Here is a 21,541-nt window from a genome sequence, read left to right on the forward strand (position 1 = left end):
ATTTGAAAAAAAAGAAAGAAAGAAAGAAATGCAAACATAATATTTTAAATATAAAATAAAAAAAGTAAAATAAGTGTGGATATGCTTGGAGAACCAAGACATCTCTGAGTAAAAATAAATATATAAAAAATAATAATAATAATATTAATAATAATTAATCAAAAAAACAAACAAACAAAAAACTATTTGAAAAAAAGTCTAAGAAATGAGAGTACACTTGGTGAAGCATGTACAAGTAAAAAAATATATATATATTAAAAATACTTAAACTTTTTTTTTTTTTATCTAAAATTAAAACAATTTTTAAAACTATGTGGGTATCCTTGGGGAATCAAAACAACCAAAACACCATAAAAACATTAACACTGATGACGTCATTAACAATAAAAAGGCTTCTGGGCTGAAGAGCCCATGTTGAGATGGGTTTAAGAGCTCTTCCTCTAATGCCTTTGCTCAGTTTCATGAGATACCACCTAAAATATCCAGCCCATCCATATGAAGAGGCCTCTTAGACTCATAATTTCGAGTGCCACTTTTAACCAAATTACTCCCCTTACACAGAGTTTAATATTTCCATCACATTCCGTGAAAGCGGAGGACTAAACGGCTTTCGCAATTCGAAACTTCTTCAGCACATTTATTTGCATTATGTCATTAACTGTGTGGCATTTGAGGATACGCGCAGCATGTGGCAATGAAACGGATGAAAAATTGGAGTCACAGCAGCACGACACAAAACACAATGCAATCCAATACACCGCTTATACACAAGGGCATAAAAATAGAGTTCACTGACAGACTCAAGACGATGATTTTTCTTCATTAAGCCCCATAATGCCACAAAATCAGCTGATTCAATGAGAAAATTGGATCTGAAATGACAGCTTTACTCAACAGCAGGATCAAAGCCCTCTCTGAGACGCCTTCAATCTGCTGCATTAATCTGACAGCGAAGCTCAAGCTACAAACACAGAAGTTGGATTTTGTGCACTGGAGGCTGTCCCAGCATGTCCTATCCCAGTGCTGTAGGGCAGGAGAAAGTGTCCTGTTAGTTTAAGGGTGGATGCATGTGTCATGCGCACAGTGACGTCCTTAAATCAAGTCCATCTCAGTCAGCGAGCAGCTTTCAGCTGTGCTGCAGCGTAAGGGTCACTCGTGGTGGAAATCATCCCAGATCCACTCTTCAGAGGAGGTGCACTGATGCTCTCTGACAGCTCTTTTTTCCCCTCCACATAAAACCTCACTGCCAGTGACAGAAATATTGAATGCTACCTTCTTTCCACAAGTGTCACTGTGAATCATCACTGCTGGATCTACCTTTGCACTTCCAGTTCATTCAGATGGACATCACAGCTGTTTGCTCAAAGCATATAGGATGATATTTTGAAGTACAGTACTGAAGCATTTTTATTTTTATGGATGAGTTATGCACCAAACATTTTTGGTGAAATAAAAGGGGTTTGTTCCAAAAATAGTCCAAAAATAGTCCCTGTTTTGTTGTAGCACATCATACTTTTCCATAAAATATGAGCATTTTGTAGCATTTTTTTGCTTCTGACAACTATTGGTAAGGTGAAGAAGTATAGTTTTATCACTTAACCGCCAGAAAAACTGCCACAAAGACATGATTCCTATCTTCCTCTGAGACAGGTTCCAGGTTATTTGTTTATTTCTCAGATAGCTTTCACATCTACAACTGATTCTGAGGACATTATTTTATACCTTAACCTGAATTATGACCAGCAATTGAAGAAAATGCAGGAAAAGTTTTTTTGTGTGTGAAAAAGCTGGACCAAAAAAACAGTCTTAAGTAGCATGGGTATATTTGTAGCAATAATTTGACGCAATAAGAAGCCAAAAATACATTGTATGGGTCAAAATGATCGATTTTTCTTTTATGCCAAAAATCATTAGGAAATTAAGTAAAGATTGTGAAGATTCCATGAAGATATTTTTAAATTTCCTGCCATAAATATATCAAAACTTAATATTTGATTAGTAATATGCATTGCTAAGGACTTCATTTGGACAACTTTATATGTGATTTTCTCGATATTTGGATTCTTTGCACCCTCAGATTCCAGATTTTCAAATAGTTGTATCTCGGTCAAATATTGTTCTATCTTAAATATATATCAATGTAAAACTTATTTATTCAGCTTTCAGATGATGACTGATTTTTCAGATATGACTGATTTTGTGGTCCAGGGTAACAAATGTTAGTTGACGAGCTTTTTTCTTATGACTAAAACGAGACAATGATGAGATGACAGTAAGGTCCATAAACGATAACTCTGACTATATCAACATACAATATCACTGACAATAAAAGACAAGACTAAAATGTATTTTATAAAATAAATACTATACCAAAAATATCTTTTTATTTTCGTCGAAAAAAAAACAAAACAAAATATTTGGACTACTTTATACGCCTGCGGTTGCCAGATATCAAGTTCAAATCCCCAAATCAGAGGTTCTTTTAATAGAAGACATTTTCAGCCTGGTGTTTTGGTTCATTTTTGCAATCTGAGTGCATTTTTCACACACTCGCTCTTCATTACAAAAGCACCAACGATGATCTGGAAACACAGACAAACCATTAAGCTGGAGTTTAGCGATCTCTATGTGAGAAGTTCGGTTTAAATGAAAGTGTAGTTCAGCCAATCTGTGTTCTGTTATGTCAATTGTTCTGTCAACTATTTTGTTTGCGATTTGCACTTACTCAACCGCTGTCATTTTAATAGTGAAGCATTATCGCACTTTGCAATTATTGGAATTACCATTAGGAATTTCACAGTTATAATATTTCTTGTTAGTTTTTCCCAGTTTTCATAATGTAGACAGAGAGAGTACATATCTAAGTGTTTGATATTAATTGAAATAATAAATAGCCTATAATAAATCAGTACAATAGATGAGAAAAAATAAACCATGAGTCCACATTCTATTGATTTGTGCTTATTGTGAAAGTGCAATACCTGAAGTGTAAATTTCTAAAATAACATCAATCATTACGACTATAATTTTGAGCAAAAAATATTTCTTTATCAGTTTAAACATTATACAGCATGACGAAATGGTGATAATGTTTTCATTGACTAAAACTAGACTCAAATACTCAGACACTGAAGCTGATGTATAGAAACTGAAAAGTTGTCATTATTATTCTGTGAAACATTGTACATGGAGTTGTTTTTTTTAACTCAGCATCATCAAATTAGGTATTATTAGGTCAAAATTAGATTTGCAAGTTAGGTTTTATTATTTATTAGGAGAACATCATGGAATAAATAATGTTTTTTAATGAATAAAAAAAAGACTTTCTCTACCTCCAGCAGAAAACACATTTGTTGGCACAGGCCAGGCTCGGCGTGGTCTCCATACAGCGGTGTGATTCAATCCCGTAGAAGGTGTGTTTATAGCAGCCTCCTCTCCCTCTCAGCATCGACTAACAAAAGAAAGGCAACATTTGTTTCATTTATACAAAAACAAACTGTTCCTGTCTGGAAACATTGAGCTGTTATAAAAATAAAAGAAACATGCTAAAGAGCCTTGACAACAAGATCAATTGGAGGAAATAACTTACCTTGGTCCAACGACACAGTTTTACCCCAGAGTGACTTCCTATTAGTTTGTACCCTACAGAGCACAAAGAAAAAAGCAATGAAGATTGAAACAAGGCATTTATATAGAGATTAGCAAGTTTTCAGAGTACTGATCGAGCAGCATAACCTCAAAAGACAAACAGAATCATACCCTGCCTCTAGGTACAGAAATCAATTCCAAAACATGCTTGCTGAATGCTAAAATCCTGGTTAAAATTTTAGCCAGCAGCCATATCACCCTGCAGCCCAAGACTGGTTGCCCACTGAAGCTAAGCAGGGCTGATCCTGGTCAGTACCTGGATGAGAGACCTCCTGAGAAAACTAGGTTGCTGCTGGAGGAGGTGTTAGTGAGGCCAGCAGGGGGTGTTCATCCTGTGGTCTGTGTGGGTCCTAATGCCCCAGTGTAGTGATGGGGACACTATACTGTAAAAAGCACCGTCCTTCGGATGAGACTTTAAACCGAAGTCCTGACTCTCTGTGGTCATTAAAAATCCCAGATTGTCCTTGGAAAAAGAGTAGGGGTGTAACCCCGGCAACCTGGCCAAAATAGGATATTTTGAAAGATTTTTTTTTTTTTGCATAATTTGTACTTTGTGAACATTAGAGCATTATTGCAATGCCAGTCCACTCAATACAGAGTGTAAACGGAGATGTACTTTACTCCAATGAAATAAAAGTGCCTAAATACAGCGCTTTTATAATGTACACCATGTACTGGCAGAGACAGGCCTCTATTTTCCATTTTACAGTCTGCTCCGGATCTAGCAGGAGAAATGAAGGAAATTTTCCTACAAAGCTCTTCAATACATCTAAGCAGACTAGAAGGCCAAATGTGCTCAAGTCTGCATTTCCTGTTAAGCACTTAAAAGTCTGCCCATTTTTAAGGTCCATAGCCTGGTTCTCCCATGACTGTGCTGCGTCCCCTTGGGGAATCCGACTCAGTTTAGACTTTAATCCACATGTAAGGGCCATCACTGGGGCAGCCATCACTCCTATAGCACTCATGATAAAACCACAGAATATAAAGACATACTCTGTACTCATGTAGCTCTGTTCTGAAAGAGCTGCTAGAGTTCACATCACAGCTAAACAAGACTTTCACACAAGAACTTGTTCCTGTGGTTCAGTGGTAGAGCATTGCATTAGCGGCACAAAAGGTTGTGGGTTCAATTCCCAGGGAAAAAAAAGTATAGCCTGAATGCACTGCAAGTCGCTCTGGATAAAAGCGTCTGCTAAATGCATAAATATAAATATAACCAGTTTTGTCCAGTTTATAAATCTCCATCCACAAAAAATAGTTTTTGTTTAAATGAAAGAAAGAAAACAATGGGCCATGGGGGTTAGTAAACATTCATTTTTGGTTAATTATTCCTCTCTTTTTCTCTTTAACACAGTTTCTCTGCTCATGCATGAAGGAGTGTAAGTGATAAGAAAAGCAGTAGGAGTGAAGCTCCATACTAATGATCCCAATCTAGAGTCTCTCTCCCATGTTCATTAGCTAAACTCCACATCAAAAACATGTTCTTGTCTTTTAGTTCTGCAAATAGCTTGCTGGGGCTGAGGAGGCAGGGGAGGTGTTCTCGTCTCTGTCTGAAGAACAGCATCTGTTTGGATAGAGCCGGGTTCAGAGAGCAGGTCTGGTTTGTGAAGGCTCAATATTTGGGCAGTTGAAAGCGGCGACAGAGGATTCCCTGAAGCGATTCATACTGAACGTTCACATCATGTGCATGGAAAGAAGAACTCAACATGTCAGTGTGCTTTAAAAACTGATACGACCAGGTGATAAAGCTAAAATGATTATACTTTGAGATTTTCACCCTTTTTATCATATTTTGAACTCTTTCTTGGTTAAATAAACATTACTTACACTATTAGAAAAAAAAGATTCTAGTTTATATTTTTACATTAACAATGTAATTGTCAATAATCTATTTATGGTGGAGTTGATGGCAATGTGGTTAGTTTTTTTGACTCCTAACCCTAAGGTTGTGGGTTCGAGTCTTGGGCCGGCAATACCACGATTGAGGTGCCCTTGAGCAAGGCACCGAACCCCCAGCTGCTCCCCGGGCGCTGCAGCATAAATGGCTGCCTACTGCTCCGGGTGTGTGTTCACTGCTGTGTGTGTGTGTGTGTTCACTGCTGTGTGTGTGCACTTTGGATGAATTAAATGCAGAGCACGAATTCTGAGTATGGGTCACCATACTTGGCTGTATGTCACATCAGTTTATCAAAGCCAAGTATGAATCTCATCAAATTAGTGTTTTAAGAATTTCACATTTATTACAAAATAATAATTCCTATATCTTCCTATTAAGGGCATGATAATGATCATTCAAACCGATTCTTGATGGAGTCATTGCCTCTCACGTTTTATATATGAATTTTAAACTGGTTAAAAACATGCATTTTTTACATTTGTAAATAATTTATTGAGATTAGACAAAGTGTTTAATTACAGAAGAAAGTAAAATGCTGAATTAAGTATTGTTAAAAAATAATCAAGGCATATGTGTCAAACTGTTTTTCCCTACTAAGGAAGAGTTATATTTAATTTTCACTTTAAGGGGTCATGAACTGAGAAACCAAAATTCCCTTCATCTTTTGACATATAAGAGGTCAACATGGTACTATAAAAACATCCCATAAGATCTCAGAACTCAAGACTTTCTCCACCACACTAAAGTGAGTAACTGTCTTCATTACGTGGTCACTTTTCGCTTGATATGTACTAATTTTAGGGCTGGGTGATACATATAAAAAAATTTTTTACGATATTTGATATATATCTCGATATGTTTGCATTTGCATTTAAATAATAATAATTAAAAAAAAGATTTTCTTTTGCCCCATTAAAAAAAACAAAACAACAAAAACAATTTAGATTGAACAGCTAACTTAAACAGTTAAAAAAAAATCTAGACCGAGTAATCGCTTACTGCTTTTTATTAAATGAACACATGTAGGCCTATATGTAACTGAAGAAGTGCAAAACAAGTAAAGAAAGTGCATTCTGTCAACTTCTTTAGTGCATGCAATTCACAATTTAAACTATGCAACCAGGGGAAATAATTAAAGTTTTTTAGCTAAGAACGCAAGTCTGTCAACTGTCTGCAGTTTTAAGAGAAGCTCTGTGACATGAAACTATGTTCCCACTGACACTAAAAACACTCTTAGACGGGGAGCTAGTTGCTGAAGCACACGATATTCACAATATTTTCTAAATTTACATCGTCGTCAAAATTATTCTGATATTATTGCTAATATTCAATATATCGGCCAGCCCTAACTGAGTTATTTATGCGTTTTTGACCTAAATCGCAACAGCGTTCATCTATGAGGATGTTGAATGTACGCTGTTAAACATACACAATTGTCAGCCAATCATAGCAGTGTGTGCCACGCCTATTCAAACAGAGCGGGGTCAAAAACAGGACAGAAAATAGCCTATTACTTCTAAATTCTGATGTTTTTTGATGTAAGATGAGTTCAGTCCATTCTATATGAGTTTCATCTATCAAGGTTAACCAGACATAAACAAGGGCACAGTGCAAGGAGAGTCTGCCAGTGACTGGATATGCAGCTTTTCCTCACAGTTTAGTTCTCTCAGGAGTCAGGACCGTAGGAAGCTGACGGGAACAAAAATTGCCATCACGCTGATGATGAACAGCACCAAAACAGAACTTCACAAGATCAATGACGCACTGCTATGGGATGACTTTAGTTTCGTTACTTCAGGTTTTCATTTCAAGCTGTTATTTATGGTATGAGGTAGGTGACCACTCTGACCAAACACATTTGCCCTCTTTTTCTGCCACTGTATTTCCTCTGATGTTATTTAAAAGAAATGACTTTTTTTAGAGGTCTTCAGCTCTTTTCTTCATTCATCTTTAAATCATTGCTAATAATGCTGGAGGGAATCATTTCAGTTTATCATTAAAAGAACAAAAATAACAGCGAGCAAGAGGAGGTTACCAGTCGGCCCCTCAGGAAATGAGTGTTTTATAATATCACTTCAGAATCTTCTCTAGACTGCAGGCGAGATCAGCTAAATTACACACATCTGTTTGTGCGTTCAGAGTTCACAACTCAACCTGCAAACAAACCACCGGGAAGACACTCCAGTTAGGGTGAATCTTATGAAGAAATGTTTTCAACTCCAAAATAAAATCAAAAATTGTTTTATTATTTAGAGGTTAAAACCATGCCAGCTCCCACTGCTATATTCATGGCGAGATAGAAAGAAAAAAAGAGATTTTTAAAACCGTTTTAAACAAAACGAAAACAGAAACAAAGTAATATTAAGAAATGAGTTAAATTTAAATGTTTTTTTTAATTTAAATTTTTTTTTTAAATAATAATATATATATATATATATATATATATATATATATATATATATATATATATATATATATATATACATACATATATATACACATACATATATATATATATATATATACACACACACACATACACTAAAATAGAATTACTTTAAGAAAAAAATTGAGAAAAAATAACTACAAAGAAATGCTGAATTAAATATGAAATTGACCAAATAAAAAATCTGAAATTGTATAGAACACACTCCAATTACCTTTGTTTTATTTACAACTCTGGAAAATATAATTTAATGTAATATGTAAATATACTAATATAAATATGATTCAAGGTCCGTCCTCTTCGCATCAGTATTTTAATCATCCTGAGTCCTGACAGGGTTTATTTTACAAGCAGATTATTCATTATTTATTTTCTTCTGGTAAGAAACGATAAGCCAATAATTATTTTTATGTTCTAGTGGATAACTGATAAATAGCCAATATTAAAATTATGCAATTTTTTCCAAATAAATTAAAAATAAAAGGCTAACTAAAAAAATAACGATAACTACAATACATGTTAAAACTGCTAAGGAATTTAGACGCCACAACACAATATGACAATTAGATATTCATTTTGTTATTTTAAAATATTAGATTTAACAGTGTTATTATATTATTGGTGTTTTTAAAGACTAAACTAAGTGAGCATTACATTTGCCACCATAAAAATGTAAAAATATAAGAAATGAGAATCTAATATTGACTGATACCAATCATTAAAAATAAATGTACTGACATAAAACCATCCCTAGTTGAAATTATCTGATGAGAGAGAAATTAAACTAGCAAAAGTTTGACCACAGAATGCTGAGACTGACCAATTAGAATTAAATATAAGCTATAATTAAATTTCATATTTGTTTCAAATGAGTTTTGGGTAAAATATAAATTTGACACGTTCTAGATCCTGATCCCAGGACAAACAGGAAAATATTTGCTCAACACACACCTCATACTGCGGAGATCTCTTGGTCTCTATTGATCGTGGGTTTGCTATATCAAGCATGTTAAACTAACAACATCCTAAAGGTGCTGCCCATTGCCTCAAGCACAGTGGACACTGGCTGGTAGTACACATAACCTCAGTGTAAATGTGAGAGTGGGCCAGCCTCAGTTGTGCAGGGTGTGTATGCGGCTGGAGGCAGGCTGTGCTAATAAAAGGTGTGGAGTGAGAAACTCAAGGGGACTCCGGCAGCAGGAGAGGAGTAATTGGGCTTTGCTGCATCATTAAGCTCTGTTAGGCGCAGTCACACCATCGGAGGCTCCATCAGAAACCAGACGACGAGGGGGAAATTTGTAGCACACAAAACAAGAAGAGTTGCAGCTCTGCAGCCGGTTTATTAATAATAAACATGAGATACCGTTTACGGCAAGGAAAAACTGTCAAAAGTGTGAGAAATAACCATAATTGTAAATAGGTTTTCTATAACGGAGGTGACACTCTGCCAGCACTGTGGACCTAATTACCATCTGGGCCTTGGTATCCGTTTTTTGAGAGATGAAAAACACTGAGACATATTCAATTAAAGCAGCCAGGAAAGCAGGAAACAACTGTCCATCATCAGGGAAATGGAACATAACGGTAATCAGTGAATGGCTTGTAGCTAGTGCGCTTATTTAAAGCTAGCTGTTGAACTTTGCAAAGCTATTTTAACTTTAAATACAAAGAGATGGGGTTTTATGAGGTTATACTTAAGATAAAGGATCAAAGGTTTTGGGTTGGTAAGATTTTTTTGAAAGAAGCCTATTTTGCTCAACAAAGGCAGCATTTATTTGATCAAAAATGCATTAATATTGAGGAATATTATTACAATTTGAAATTACTGTTTTTTATTTCAATTTATTTTAAAAAGTAATTTATTCTCAATAAAATCTCAATAAAACTTTCACACCGAGCTAAAAAGCTACAAACAAAAACTACCCACAACACCCTAACATTATAGAGGTGAGTACTGCACTGAGGTATTGCATGAAAACCACTCACATTTTCTTCAGAAAAATTAGTGAAGCAGACTGATTAAAAAAAAATGAACAGAAAATGAAAAACTATGTGTATGCATTTACGCAGATACCCATTGTACAGCATCTTTCATTTTTGTCACAGACATATTTCTTTGCGTGAGTGAATAACACAGGTGGGTTAAGGCCACGCTGTACCTTGTTTAGTCAGAGCATCTCTCAAGGCTGGAGTGATCATCTCTCTCCGCTCCTCCTCTGACTCGCTCTTCCTCACTCCATTCTGCTTTGACAGCTTCACCCTCTGGGAGTCCTCTTCATCTCCCTCCATCCTCTGCAGCACATACAATCACAAAGAAAAAAAAAAGACACAAAACCAGTCACATAAAAAGAAGAAAAAAAAAACCCAATTCATTCATACAACCTAGTCACAGTTACACAACCAGCCATTGTGCGTCAGAGGAACCAACAGAGGCTGAACCCTTTAACATATTATTCAAAAAGTACATAACTAAAGTGAGAAAATGAACTTTTTTTAATCAATTTACTTACTGATGTGCATAACTCAGAGGCAAATAATGATTTTACTGTCATTCGAAGTAGCCCAGGCGAGTTTTGTACAAAAGCTTGGAGTCGGTTGTTCAGCTAACAACACTGAAAATACATCTAACCAAAACATTTCCAGTTGGGAAAAACTTACACATGTAAAGCCTAATGAACAGACTCTACTTATATCCCTCACAGCTACTTTCTCATAGGAATCATTAAATATTATGCCTAACTTAACTAAAGTCTTGACATGGCACCACACATCTTTCCTCTATTAAAGATGCAATTTTTTTAGGAAATGAAAGAGGTTTACTATTTATCAGATATCACATTGCATATTTAAAAACGCCATAAAGCTTAATTTCATATTGAACTGTAATTAAGTAATTGATTTCATAAATCAAAGACTTGGAAACAGATGCTGCTTTGAAAATGATGGCACTAACGGGATGGTTTAAACAGAAATGACACTTACAGCCATATGGTTCTGAGGAAACACACTGATGAAGGTCTTGGACTACCATCACTGACCTCACTCAAGCACTCTTATGCGAACAGACTGCATTAAACTTAGGCTGCACAGGTTCCAGAATATACAATCTGCTGGAAATCAAGTCTGACTTATAGTTCCTGCTCCTTTTCCTTAAATGTTATTATTCCGTATTTCTTCCCAAGTACAGTACATACGGCGGCATTAGCAATTTTTTCCACACTGAAAGGTCAGAGACCATCTGGATTCAGACTCAGACACAGTGCTGTATTCAGTAGATGAAGGGAATTATCAGGTAAGCTGTATGTCATAGGTCACATTAGTAGATGCTCTATGCAGGATATTCAAAGGACATGTAAGAAATGTGCAGTATGTAAAACAAAAGAATGAATTACTAAAAAACATCATGTGACAAAGGTTATGTTCTTACTATACCCTAGATAAAATAACAGACTTCAAATGTAAAAAAATAAAAAAAATAAAAATAAAAATAAAACCAGAAGTCTCTTTTGCTTATTTAGGTTTAACAAAAAAACAAAACAAGATTACCCCCCCCCCAAATCCAAACAACAAAACAAAATCAAGAAAAACACAAAACCACAAACATAACAAAAACAACCCCCCCCCCAACCCCCCCCCCCCAAACAAAAAATAAAACTTAAAAAAACTAATCCAAACAACACAATCAAGAAAAACACAAAAAAAACCAGAACATGACAATCCCCCCCCACCCCCCCAAAAAAACCAAACAAAGAACAAGCAAAATCCAAATTCAAACAACACAATCCCCCCCCACACACACAACAAAAAGAAGAAAAGAAAACATCCTTTTCAGGCTGATCTAGCTAATCTGCATGCATGAAAACTGGAGTTTATTCAATCTTTCTATCAAAAAAAAAAAAAATGTAGGGCTTCTATTCCTTCAGCTATTTTCTATATTTATTTAATTTTTTTATATCTATTTTCCTACAAGTGGCATGTCTCTGCCCCATCTTACTGTCTCTGCTTTGTTTTGCATTCCAGGACAAAACTTTGAGGTCCCTCAACATCCGGGCTGAGAAATAGGTGTTGAAACAGTCGCTGTTTCAGTGTTTGTGTTTCTGTATCTTTGTTCATTTGTTCCAGAGTACACAATGTCCCTTGAGCAAAATCCAACAACAAGAGCGGGTGGAAGGCACCAAGTGGGGTTGGACTGGCAAGCGGACATTATGCCCTTTCACAGCGAGATCTGTTGTGGAACTGCCACGCACAACGTAGAGTTGACTAGGCTGCAATCTGTCACCCAAGATACATCTCGCCGTCTCTGCGCTTTCATCTCTACCGCAGCGCGTTGGCTCTCCGCACCCCTCCTCCTTCAGACTGACAGAACCAGAGCAGCTCTCTTCAGTTGGAAACGCTCCATTTCCCACAAACCACCCATGCAAGTGACAGCGGTGATGCAGGCAGTGGCCCTGCAGAGTTCAGGCTGAGCAGCTGACACATTGAGACTGACAGCTAGCCAAAATGACGACAAGCCTCTCCGGCTGCCGCCCATCCCACACGGGCCGTTGTGGCCGCGGGACAATGCCTGTCCATGAGCTGTTATCTCAATTTCCACCTTGCTAATGCTAAGCAGTAAAAGCACAGCCTCGATCCACACCTGCACTAAATATATGCATGACATTAAAGCATGTGCCATAAGGTGGTATGGGTTTGCATATTATAATTTTTTGTTTAATCCGCACAGACTCAGCGGACTATCAGGAGAATGTCTCACATAGGAGCTTAAAAGAAACAGTTCACCTAAAAATTCACAAACTGTCATTATCTACTCACTTTGTTCCAAAACTGAATGCAGCTACGCTCTGGAACACAAAAAGGAACACTTCTGGGGGAATCTCCAAATCTTTAACAGTAGCATGACCTTTGTGTGAAGATTCTTCAATAAATAAAAAAAAATAAATAAACACAATTGTTTTGTTTTAAAGAACAAAGAAAGTCGTACAGGTTTGAAATGACATGAGGGTGAAAGATGAATTTTCATTTTTCGTGGTAATCTCGTGAATGGTGGCAGGCGGTGACACAGAAGAAAAGAACTGTTAAATAAAGTAATTTTTGTTTTCTTTGCACACAAAAAGTAATCTCGTAGCTTCATAAAATTATGGTTGAACCGCTGATGTCACATGGACTATATTAAAGGGTTAGTTCACCCCAAAATGAAAATTCTGTCTTTAATTACTCACCCTCATGTCGTTCCAAATCCATAAGACCTTTGTTCATCTTTGGAACACAAATTAAGATATTGTGATGGAATCTGAGAGCTCTCTGACCCTCCCATAGACAGCAACGCAACTGTAATGTTCCCAGCCCCAGAAACGCAGTAAGGACATCGGTAAAACAGTCCATGTGACATCAGTGCCTCAACTTCAATTTTGCAAAGCTACGAGAATACTTTTTGTGTGCAAAGGGCGTTTCTGGACCTTCAACATGTCAGTTGCGTTGCTGTCTATGGAGGGTCAAAAAGCTCTTGGATTTCATCAAAAATATCTTAATTTGTGTTCCGAAGATGAAGGAAGGTCTTACGGGTTTGGAACGACATGAGGATGAGTAATTAATAATAAATTTTCATAAGGATGCTGAAAATCCAGCTTTGTGTCACAGGAATAAATTATTTTTTTTAAATACATTAATATAGAAAATGATTTATTAAGTTATTTTAACTTGTAATAATATTTCACAATATTAGTGTTTTTACTGTATTTTTGGTCAAATAAATGCAGCCTCGAAGAGCATAAGAAAATTCTTTCAAAAACAAACAAAAAAAAAAACATCCCATACTTTGGAATAGTTGTGTATATTACCAAAACATTAATTTGTGCCAATACTTATGAGTACACTAACATAATGATGGTCTTTGAGGGGGGTTTTAAGGGAGCAGTGTGCACATTTTACACCACCAGAAGCACCGTATGAAACTGCAAAAAAGAATTTTTGCCATTAGTAGAACAAACCTACTCCAAACTCACACCAATGGTTAAGACAATGTAACAAACATAGGGACACTCCAACAATGTAGAAACTGCCACAGAGCCACACATATATCAAAACAACCTATGAATGGCTTATGCATTGTATCTGCACATCAAGCTGAGATAGGACCAATTATTTTAAATTACACTCATTATCTTTAAGGTCAGAAACACATAGGGATAGGAATCATTATTGAGTTCAAAAATAAGAAATGCACATCTATTTATAAATCATAACTATAGCAGTGCAGATAATACAGTAATGCAAGGTCAGGTCTGCATCAGTAAAGCCAAGATACAATATGTCTCTGATGCCATCTGGAGCCAAAGCCGAGTAATTCTACATACACAAGACACAGATCTACACAAACTTGACACTCTGCATTTTACAACAGTTGTCATTATTCCAGTGTGATTAATAAATTATTATACACCACTAAGAATATGAATTATGCATGCTTCTAATAATGTCTATTTAATACATATAAATAAATAATGTGCTGAGAAATTCAGAATAAACTCTTTCAAAATGTATTCACTCAGCAAAATCGAACAGAGAAGAGCAACTGAAGATGTGAGTGGCTGAGATGTAACACGTCAATACAGAATCTAGAGATGGTGTGTTTTTCTCCTCTATGTTAAAGGTGAGATCTCCTCCTTGCTCCTGACCTTGGTGAATGTTCAGAGCCAAAAAGAACCAGTTTAGCTGGATCAACAAATGCAACAACAGCGTTTGCTGACATGTTTCTTACATGTTTTTCATTTCGGTTGGGTGTTGAAAATTGACTCGAACATACAGTAAAAGTCAGGCAGATGACACAATAAATTCAGTTAATAAATTAGAAAATAGTTCTACGTCTTATCACAGCTAATTGTGCAGAAACAAATATAAGTGGCACACTGTAGCATTTAAAAAAAATGATTGTCTGTTTGAGAATCACAACCAGCTGAAACCAAAACACTGGCTCAACCAATGGTACGAGTTTGGGGCGGGACTATCTGATTGGCTGACCAATGGCAGATGAGGTGAGTGTTCAAGCAACCTGTCTGGATATTCTTCGAATCTGTTTGGTGACCTTAATGACACAAATGACACACTTCATCTATAAATCATGGCTGCACATTCATAAAAGGCATGAAATTCATAACACATTTAATTTAATTTAAGTAAAATTATGGCGGATGCACATTTTATCCATCCTCATTTGACTGGATCTCAGATGTTTATCTATAATATTACTAGTTATAATTTTAGCCTGGCCACTCAGACATGGTTTTGTCAATAGGGGAGAGAAAAAAATATTACATTGATAAAATTCTTGGTTTTTAAGAAATATTAGTTTTTAAATAATGACGAATTTGGCCGATTTTGACTAAATGTTGTCTTTAAATGTAAATATTAGGGATACCAACCAATTAAAAGTAAAGAGTTTAATCAAATCAATTACACCACCCTTAATAATCAAATTAACTCAATATTTGCTGAGAAAAGCAAATAAATGTTTAAATTAAAATATTTAGATTAGCCACTCTCCAACATCTACATTCACATTCATCAGATGGGGCTGATGTTGGACCACTGTATCCCATCTTGTTGATTCACGCTTAGTGTTTTTAAATGAGTTTTCACATATAATACACTTTCACTTTTAACTAAACCCAGTTCAGTTAGAGTGAACCAAAAAGGGAACCAGCTACAAGTGACTTTTTATGGCATTCACAATGCAAGTGGACTTTAAAGGGGACAAAAGGATCCCAAATGAACCATATATTGTATGATGAAAGCTACAGTTCGTTTAATCATTTGGGGTGTTCACATATACATGATGTATGCGAGACCGCTTATAGTGCTCAGATGAACTAATCAAAAAGTTCAAAGGAGTTCATCTTTCTGAAACGTATCTCAAGATCCCTGCAATCCACTGTAGCCTCACTGCTTCTGATATATTCTGTGGAAGGCGTAGGACCAAGAAATGTTCGTCCAATAAAAACGCTGCCTGTCAACATATGTATTTGCATAACTCTGCGCACCCGGTTCACGCAGACAGGATACGTCATCAGTGCGATCAAATACGCTGTGCATACAGATCAAGAATGGCAGACAAACATCAATAACCTTACCTTCCTTCCTGGTATTGTAGTACTTTTACTAACTGTACTAAAAAAAAATTTCACCGGTGAATGACATATGATGTACTGAAGTCTCTGATCGTCTGATCTGTTCGCGTTCGTGAGTTCAGGGGCGTGGCTTTGGACGGTGATTTGTAGGGAGGGAGGGGTGTTCGCTTTCAGTGCTATCAGGTTACAGTTTCCAAGATCTCCTACTGCACTTTTAATGCATCAAACTGCCAACCCTTGTAAATAAATCAATAATGCTATTAAATCCATCATGTTTTTTCAAAATCCCATGTGCTCTCTCCTGTAATTATCTGCCAGCTGACACACATTCATAGCTTATGGGATATCACTTGATCTGCGTAGCGGGAACAACACAATCAACTGATTGCTTGAGCTGCAAACCACATTTCTAAAAACATCTTCTGAAGCTGTTTAAAGACACATCCAATCCTGAAGGCATCCATAAAGGGCCCTTACTGGATTAAAGGGGGCTGGGACTCTCTCTGGTGCGAATAGGATGTGAGAGAGCGCGTAAGCGTATGTATGGGGAGATTTGTCTGTGCTTCTGCCTCATGAATCACTCCTGCGCACAGGCCTGTAGAGTGGGCGTCAGTGATCACAGTTCACGGTTACGTAAGTCCTCCCAGCGCCTGCTGGAGATGCTGTCTGCTGTCGCAAACCATCTGCCACTCAGTCTCCTTCAATGGAGCCACTGCCGGTGTCTCTCCAGCACTCTGTCCCTTTAAAGGAATAGTTTGCCCAACTCTGTCACTATTTACTCACCCTCGTGTCGGTTCAAAACCATTCGCTGTCATTTCTTCTGTTTTAGTGAATCAGTAAGTGTAATTTCATTTTCATGATAAAGATCTAAAATTGAGAGATGACATAATGCTTGAATATGGTAAATTGGTAGTTATTTGAAGTCAAACGATAGCTTTGTGAAAGGAAAGGATCAGATTTAAAGGGATAACTTAACCAAAAATGAAAATTCTGTCATTATTTACTCACACTCATGTTATTTCAAACCTATAAGACTTGGGGTTTTGGAACAACATGAGGGTGAGTAAATGATGACAACTTTCCTTTTTGAGTGCTCTTTCCCTTTAAGTTGTTTTCTCTTATTATTTTTTCCTTTGCCAAAGCTTGTCAAGATTCAAAAATACTGTGTTGACACTAAAGGGATAGTTCACCCAAAACTTTTAATTCTGTCATCATTTACACACTCTCATGTCATTCCAAAGCCGCATGAGTTTCTTTCTTCTGCTAAGCACAGAAGATAAGATGATAATATGAAGAAAGTGTACAACCAAACAGCTTCCATAGTATTGCTTCGTACTATGGCCAAGTCAACGGTTATCTTCTTTTGTAGTCAGCAGGAGAAGGAAACTCATATGGGTTTGGAACAACACGAAGGTAAGTAAACAATGCCAGATTTGAACTTTTTGGGTGAATTATCGCTTTAATTGTTGTTGTATGGAAAAGAGCTGCCAAAAGATTCTTCAAAGTTTCCACTTTGTGTTCCACATAAAGAAAAAAAACCAGTATACAGGTTTAGAGTGTGAGGTAAATAACTATCCATTTAAATCCCCACTAAATGGGTTCTGAAAGAGCACAAACTGTAAGTTAACACAGTGGATCTGCATGGTTTTGTTTTCACCTTCGCTTTCTTCATACGATTCATCACGTTCCCAAGGTCCTCCACGTCGATGACGGAGCCATGAGACTTCTCTTCCTTAGAGGAGGAGGACTCTGCATCACTGCTGGACTCCATCAGCTCCTCCTGAAATCCAAACAGAGCTGTAAGCTTTGGGGGGCACATCTACATTATACCCAACCCATGTGGAGAAATGTTTTCCATTCATGTATCTGTTTTCATTTCTAAAGTATCTGACTAATTGACTAGTCTAACATACAGCCATTAGACTAAGATCTACTTGAAATTGCTTCATAATCTATGAATCAAAGAGACAAATTCCATACTGAATGCAGCTGCAATATTATATATACATGCAACAACAAAGCTTGCCATGTACTGGCAACTATACATCTGAAGTATATTCTATTCATTAGGATATTTAAAATGTAACATTAACACAAGAGTTATTTAAAGGTCTTAAAGCCTTTATAAAAATATAAAGTGTAACATAAATGTGCAATATGTAAATAATAATAATAATGTAACAGCAAGTTTTTCCTAGTGTCTACTAGCAGCATATCATTTAGCCTAACTGACTAGTCTCCTTTTTCCACAAAACAGGTGCTGGTTCCAAAGACAGGCCCCATGAGATACAGAGCACTTTCACTGTCGAAAAATATGGTTCTGGTAAAGATAAATGTAGTTTATGATGGCTTACTGTATATAGATGCTAAACGAAATTATTCAGGATGTAAATATATACTAGTCAACATTTGAAGTGGATCAAAGTTGTCCTTAAAACCAAAATGCGTTCTTGTCTTAGGACAGATTTTTGATCCACTTCAAATGTTGACTACTGTATATTGTTCTAATCTTTTATGACTACATCCATTTAAAATAAATTATTATTTTAGTTTGAGTAAAGAATATGAGAGGGACATCTACGAGAAGAAAATTTCCTCTGAAGTCAGTAATGTCACCCCTGCTGTTCAGATCCCATTTACATGAGTGCAGCACAGACTGCAGGGGAACAATCTGCTCTCGAGATGTGCAGAGCGAGAGCTGTTACCATGACTACATGTGTTCATGACATCAGAGAGGAGGGCTGGCTTGCCTCAGAGTTGTTCTTCTCAGCGTGCGACTGGCTGTCCTCTGGCTCCTCCTTATGTTTCTTCTTATTCTTGCAGCTGGCGCTCTTGCACTTGCCAGAGCAGGCTTTCTTCTCACCCTTGGCCAGGGCCTGCAGCCGGTTTAGGAACTTCGTTTTCCAGGCCTGGAAGTCGGCCTGCACGCTGCCGTGTCGGCTCTTCACAACGTTGCAGTCGCCTTCTCCTCTGGTCATGATCCGGGCAGCGCTCAGCATCCACAGCCACTTATCTATGTTCTTACTGACCTGGATACAGAAAATATATTTAGTGTAAGATTCAACACAATCCCATCAAAAATGGAGTGAAAAATGAAGGTGTGTCTCACAGTGTTGTAATGGCCGACATAAACGGAGTTCCCCAGCCCAAAGACGGCGTATCTCATTCCCTTCAGGTAGGTCTTCCCATATCGGAAGTCTGTGGAGGCTTCCTCAAGCCATTTACAGAACCATGCGGCGCTCTCAGTGGGCTGCCCGTCTGTGTATGTGGCCACCAGGAACACACAGATCATCTTGCTTGTGCACTAGAGAAGAAATTATATGTGAGCATTAAGAAATATTTAACACATGGTACTCATGGAAGCAGCTCTCTACTAAAAGAACTAAAGGTGTGAAAAGTCTGGATCTTTTTTCACTAAAATCAGAAAAAAAAAATTATAATTGTGATTTTGGGGTAAAATATGATCCAGACATTTACTGACTTTTTTTGTTATTCACCCAAACTGTTATTAATGTTTAAAACAGAGCAAACATCATGAATAAACCGTGCTATAACATGTATAAACAGGTTTCTTATTGTTAACTATAAACATAAAAATACTGTTACTTAAAATGAAAAAAATATATATAAATAAATTAAATTCAGAAGTCATTTAAGGAAACGAAAAAATTTAATTATGTTACTTTGCTCTTAATACTCTTGGGCCCGGTTTCACAGACAGGGCTTAGCCTAAACCAGGATTAAGCCATAGTTCAATTAGAAAATGTAAGTAATTTTTATAAACATGCCTTAGAAAAAAGCACAACTGGTACTGGTGTTCATCTTAAGACAAAAAGGCACTGACATGTTTTAAGATCAGTCAGTGCAAGTTTTTTCAGTTGAAACAGCTCAGATTTACATTTTAGTCTGGGACTAGCTTAAGCTTTGTCTGTGAAACTGGGGGTTGGAGTTTTAATATTTAAGCTCTGGTGAAATAAAAGGCTTGTAAATCATTTTACATCCTGCTCAGGTAGAAGTATTCTGCAGCCAGAGGATCTATACTCCCTGTAAATGTTACTGTGGTAATTGAAAGATATGAAGCTCATAGTAATTCCTGTGATATTCTTAAAGCTGAAAGTGAAATACTTATGCAAGCATGACATACCCGGACGTTTAAATCATCTGTTTCTACTTCCTCAACTACATGCTACTTTAACAAAAAAATGAAATTGATCAGCCTGTATGGGGCCAGAGAAGCACAAGCTACGCTCACCTCCTCAGCCAGTCTATCCTCCGGGTCGTACTCTTTCATATCTATAACCTCACACTGGATCCCCTGAGCACTGACGTCTCCAGCAAGCTCTTTTGCAAAACCCTAGGCAGAGTTAAAATAGCAGTTTACAAACACATCACAACACAACTGCATATAATTCTTTAAATTAGATAAATAATTATAACAATTACACAGGCAGTCAAAACTTAGAGCTACAATCTTTATGTTTAACATTTAGTTTAACATGTTTTTCAGGATTCTTAGATGAATAGAAAGTTATAAAGTATAAATCTTTTAACATTATAAATTGAATGCATCCTTACTGAATTAAAACAAATCTTACTCCAAACTTTTGAATGGCAGATTATTATGGTTTTCACAAAAATATTAAGCAGCATGGCTGTTTTCAACATTGATAATAATAAATGTCTCTTGAGCATCAAATAGTAACGATGCTGAAAATTCAGCTTTGTATCACAGGAATAAATTACTTCTAATAGTATACCGAAATAGATAAAAGTTATTTCAAATTGTAAAAATATTTCACAATATTACAAATTTACTGTATTTTTAATTAAATAAATGCAGAATTGGTGTGCACAAGAAATGTCTTTCTAAAAACTTCCAAACTTTTGACCATCAGTGTATACAAACCTTCCCAGTTCCTGTCTGTGATCCATAAAACACTTTGACCCCAGAAACATGAATTACTTTTTCTGCTTCAGGTGAACGTTTCTGATTTTTCACAGATTTATCAAGCAGAGGACTTACAGCGTCGACCATTTTTTTCTATAAAAGAAAAATACAATCTATTAAGCTGTGTTTATTAGCAACAAAATCTTTTAGTAGCAAAGAGGCTTTAAGAGTAAACACACTTTATTACCTTTTTGAAAAGCATGTTCACAGTAAAGCAGACTGCTATGAGAACAGCAGCAGTAGTGTACACATAGACCCTGTTCTGCCACACAGTCAGCAGGTAGCTCTCAGTGAACTCCCAAACATCATTCAAAGCACCTGTGAAAGAATGCACGGGAATATAGTTTGCACACTTATGTAAACAAACAATAAGCGGCATAGTTTTTGATGAGACAGACAAGCGATAAAGAACAATGTTTCAAAACTTAGTGAGCTGCCTATCTAGTCACTTTTTCTATTATAGCAGCGTTTAAAAACAC

General features: G+C 36.6%; 1 protein-coding gene across 1 annotated transcript in view; it reads right to left on the bottom strand.

Annotated features, from left to right (window-relative positions):
- The window catches only part of tyw1 (tRNA-yW synthesizing protein 1 homolog (S. cerevisiae)), a 59,043-nt gene that overhangs the window by 37,050 nt on the left and 452 nt on the right, over window positions 1-21,541 (bottom strand). The window contains exons 2-10 of the mRNA XM_042739287.1: window positions 21,250-21,380; window positions 21,021-21,155; window positions 20,367-20,468; window positions 19,224-19,418; window positions 18,865-19,143; window positions 17,772-17,894; window positions 10,151-10,283; window positions 3,590-3,642; window positions 3,333-3,451 (exon numbers count right to left, since the gene is read on the bottom strand). Coding sequence (XP_042595221.1) covers window positions 3,333-3,451; window positions 3,590-3,642; window positions 10,151-10,283; window positions 17,772-17,894; window positions 18,865-19,143; window positions 19,224-19,418; window positions 20,367-20,468; window positions 21,021-21,155; window positions 21,250-21,380 — 1,270 coding nt within the window. The remainder of the gene's footprint in view (window positions 1-3,332; window positions 3,452-3,589; window positions 3,643-10,150; window positions 10,284-17,771; window positions 17,895-18,864; window positions 19,144-19,223; window positions 19,419-20,366; window positions 20,469-21,020; window positions 21,156-21,249; window positions 21,381-21,541) is intronic.

This window comes from Cyprinus carpio, chromosome B15 (assembly GCF_018340385.1).
Source record: "Cyprinus carpio isolate SPL01 chromosome B15, ASM1834038v1, whole genome shotgun sequence".
Taxonomy (NCBI): domain Eukaryota; kingdom Metazoa; phylum Chordata; class Actinopteri; order Cypriniformes; family Cyprinidae; genus Cyprinus; species Cyprinus carpio.